The sequence below is a fragment of the Trachymyrmex cornetzi genome, unplaced genomic scaffold, assembly GCF_001594075.2.
Source record: "Trachymyrmex cornetzi isolate Tcor2-1 unplaced genomic scaffold, Tcor1.1 scaffold991, whole genome shotgun sequence".
Lineage (NCBI taxonomy): Eukaryota > Metazoa > Arthropoda > Insecta > Hymenoptera > Formicidae > Trachymyrmex > Trachymyrmex cornetzi.
This window is the reverse complement of record NW_017300345.1, coordinates 17,863-21,793: the sequence shown is the minus strand read 5'-3', so window position 1 is coordinate 21,793 and position 3,931 is coordinate 17,863. Positions and strand designations below refer to the sequence as shown.

General features: G+C 59.8%; 1 protein-coding gene across 1 annotated transcript; it reads left to right on the top strand.

Annotated features, from left to right (window-relative positions):
* The first annotated feature begins 58 nt into the window (after positions 1-58).
* Positions 59-2,310, top strand: LOC108770270 (uncharacterized). The gene is made up of 2 exons (XM_018521764.1): positions 59-1,249; positions 1,465-2,310. The coding sequence occupies exons 1-2, from the start codon at positions 59-61 to the stop codon at positions 2,308-2,310; spliced, it is 2,037 nt and encodes a 678-aa protein (XP_018377266.1).
* Positions 2,311-3,931: the final 1,621 nt, after the last annotated feature.

The following is a 3,931-nucleotide window of genomic DNA, read 5'->3' as shown; positions in this document are numbered from 1 at the left end:
GGGCGACGTGTCATCCAACGCGTCCAGCGTGATTGCTGTGGAGACGGAACAGGAGGAGATGACGGGGGGAGACCCGATGCCCTCTATTTCTATGGAGGATTCGGGGGACTTGTCGTCATCGTTTGACCAAGTCCCCAAGAAGGGGAAGAAGAGGGGGCGGAAGCCGAAGGGTTCCAACTGCCCGGGAGCTCACGCCATGTCCAAGATCTCCTCCAAGCGACTGGACTACGAGGACGATGAATGGGACAGAACAGATTTCTTTAAGATCTCCAAGAGGGCCGGACACGGTCTCAAGAAGAGAAAAGGCCTGGTCAAATGCCAGTTGGACGACAGGCTCTCATCCTGCCAAAAGGACGCGATAGAAGAGGTGACCGCCCTGTTCCCTCAGATGTCTCCGAAGTCAGTGATGGCGGAGACACTGAGGGTACTGGAGACTGCGGGTGAAGCGGAAAGGCGGACGCAAAGTATAAAGGGAGATCTGCGTCGCCAAATTAAGGTAGGAGTAAACGTAGCCAAAATTGCGGTCCAACGGTTGGTCTCGGAGATCTCGAGAAGCACGGAACCAACTGACGAAATTAGGGCCAATAACCTGGCGCTAGAAAGAGAGGTTATTAAACTTCGCCGGGAGGTCGACAACCTCAGACGAGAGAGAGGAGCAATGAGGGAACAGATAAATGAGCTGCAGTGCACTGTTCAGGAGTTGAAGGAAAGGAACAAGGAACGGGACCGCGGCAGGAGCCACATCCCCTCTTCGGATGAGGAGGCCTGCGACGTAGGTTCACTGATAGGAACTCGGGGACGAAACAGAGGAGAGCGTTCTGCGCGGAGCGGAGGAGTTGGAGCGGATGTAGTGGAGAGCCTCCCCCCTGCGTATCGACCGCCGATTGGCGGGGTACGCAAGAGGTTGGAGGACAGGCCGTCCCAACCGAAGAGTGTAAGCGAGACGGGACAGATAGTGCTGGGAGAAAAAGGACGATCCGTCATGAATAATCGCGGAGACTCGTACGCCGAAAGGGTAAGGAACGGGATGACGCGCGATAACGGCGGAGCGGGGCTCGAAAGTGGCCGGGGCCCGGAGACCTCGCCACCTCCAATGGATTACCCAGTCAATGGTGAGACATGGATGGAGGCGAGGACAAAGAGGGCGCGAAAGAGAATAAGGAAGAGGGAACAGAAAAGAGCGGCCCCTGACGCGAGTGTAGTGAGGGGTGGGAAGGACCCAGGACGGGCTGATGCACCCCCGCCCTCGGTAGGGGGCATGACTGCCGGAGTGCGCCGGGCCGGCACGGTTACAAGTGCGGTGGGAATGGGTGCGCGCGGTGGGACACCGAGAGGTCTCGCTTCCACTGGTGCCGCGATTCGCCCTCGTGCGGGGGGCCCGGGAGAAGCGAGGCGACGACCCCCCTCCCCCCGGCGAAAGATAATAAATTCCGGGCGCCAAGAACGGCAGCGGTATTAATTAAGTGTGACGAGAACAAGGACAGGCCGGGCGGAGTGACGTATGCTGAGGTCGTGAGACTTGCCAGGAGCAAGATCTCGCTGGATGACCTCAGCATAACGAACACGCGCATAAGAAAGGCGCAAGCTGGAGGTCTCCTGATCGAGATCCCAGGAGGAGATGAAGCTGGGACCAAAGCGGAGGCCCTGGTAGACAAACTTAAGGGGGTCCTTGCCGAGAGTGAATTTAAAGAAGAGGTGAAGGTCGTCAGGCCGATGCGGAGGGCCGAGATGAGGCTCGTCGACATCGACCAGTCTGTCACCGCCGAGGAGGTGGCTGAGGCAGTGGCGAGGAGCGGACAGGTGCAAACAGCGGATATCAGGGTCGGTCCCCTTAGGCCTGGGAGGGGGGGCCTTAACGCCGCCTGGGTGCAGTGCCCCCTGTCTTGCGCCAACAAAATCCTAGGCGAAGGGCGCCTAAGAGTGGGATGGACAATGGCGGGAGTGGTGCCCCTGGCAAAGCGGAGGCTTCAGTGCTTCCGCTGCTTTGCCGTGGGGCACACTAGAAATAACTGCCTGAGCCAGGTGGACCGCTCCACTTGGTGCTTCCAATGCGGCAGCGGTGACGGACATAGAGCCGCTGCCTGCAGGAAGCCCCCAAAGTGTCCGGTGTGTGCAGGGAGGGGGCTGCCTTCTGGGCACCGCGCGGGCGCGAGTGAGTGCGTGCCGTATAACGGACCGGGACAGAAAACAAACGAAGAGGACACGAGAGTGACCACTGCGGCGGGACAAGCTGACGGAGCTGATCGGGGAGCTCTGGCCCCAGGGGAGGGGACACGCGATGGGGAGGCCATGGAAACCTGTGATGGCTAGATTGGCACAAATCAATGTCAATAGGTCTGGACCATCGCAGGACATGGTCGCCAGGGTGAGCTGTGAGTTAGGACTCGGTCTGGTCGCCATCTCGGAGCCCAACAGGGTCCCGGATGACGGACGATGGTTGGCCTCGCTGGATGGCCCGCCCTCGACCGCCATCACATGGCAGTGGGCACAGACCAGGGTGCCGTGTTTGCCCCTTTGGAGGGGCAGAAGATTCGCGGCTGTTGACTGGGGGGATACTATTGTAGTGTCATGCTACTTTCCCCCCAGTCTCAGTGATGACGAGTTTATGAGGGACCTGCGAGAATTGGAGACGAAATTAGTGGATACGGTGGGGCGCCCGGTCATCATTGCAGGTGACCTCAATGCCCGTGCTCTCGCGTGGGACAGGGGTGGTCGCAACAGGAGGGGGGACCTCCTCCTGGAGTGGCTGGCGACTATGGACTTACAAGTCATCAATGAGGGAGAAGAGCCGACATGCGTACATCCGCGCGGAACTTCGCGGGTGGACCTGACGGTGGCTTCGTTCTCGGCCGCTAGGATGATCACCGAATGGAGGGTCGCGAAGGAGGTGGAGTCCCTATCCAACCACCATTATGTGGTCATGGAGGTAGGGGCCCCCATCATCGGCCCGGAGATTGGAAGAACGGCCCTTCGGGCCTTCCCCAGATGGGTGGCCGGAAAAACGGACACCGATCTGTTGGAGGCGGCGGCGGTCTTTTCGGCCTGGAGCGGGATTCCGGGAAATGCCGCTGGAGGAGCGAGCAGCATGGACAGGATATTGCGGGACATCTCTGACGTGTCTATGCCGAGAAGAGGGCTGCCGAGGAAACCGCACGCGTATTGGTGGAATGAACAAATCGCGGAGCTCCGCCGTGCCTGTGATTGTTGTAGAAGGAGGGTCACGCGAGCGCGGGCCCGCGCGAACGTGCCCCCGGAGGAAATGAGGACCCTCTGGGGCGAGCTGAGGGACAGGCGCAGGGATCTCAGGGGGGCGATCGCTCGATCCAAGGCGAAGCTTTGGAAAGAGCTGGTCGATGACCTTGAAAGGGATCCCTGGGGCACGCCATACAGGGTGGTTCTTCGAAAATTGCGCTCGGGGGACGCGTCCGTCCTGGAGGTGCTTCCCCCTGAGACGGCTGAAGAGATCGTGACGACGCTCTTCCCTGTGGATCCGATTCCGCAGGGAGAAGAGATAGCCATCGAATGGAACGGTGATTTAGACGTAACGCCAGTTGAGGTCCTTGAGGCTTGCACTAGAGTCAAGGCCGGAAAGGCTCCGGGGCCCGATGGCATAATGGGAGGGGTCGTTAAAAGCACGGTGAAGCACCTGGCTCCGTTGTGGGCCAGATGCTTCACCGAATGTCTCAGGGGGGGCACTTCCCGCGTCAATGGAAGGAGGCCAGGCTAGTTCTTCTGAAGAAACCCGGGAAGCCCGAAAGGACCCCGTCCTCGTACAGGCCTATTTGCCTATTAAGCGAGGCGGGGAAACTCCTCGAGAGGGTCGTAGTAGGCAGGCTACATGCGTACCTAGAGGAGGAGAGTAGCATCGCGGACGGGCAATATGGCTTCCGGAAACGTCGTTCCACCGTGGATGCCATTTGGAGCCTGCGAG

What these genes read in the sequence shown, in the direction of transcription:
- LOC108770270 (XM_018521764.1), top strand. Translation starts at nt 59, where the DNA reads ATGACGGGGGGAGACCCGATGCCCTCTATTTCTATGGAGGATTCGGGG. An exon ending in CTGATGCACCCCCGCCCTCG is followed by an intron (nt 1,250 to 1,464) that starts GTAGGGGGCATG and finishes GTATTAATTAAG; the next exon opens with TGTGACGAGAACAAGGACAG.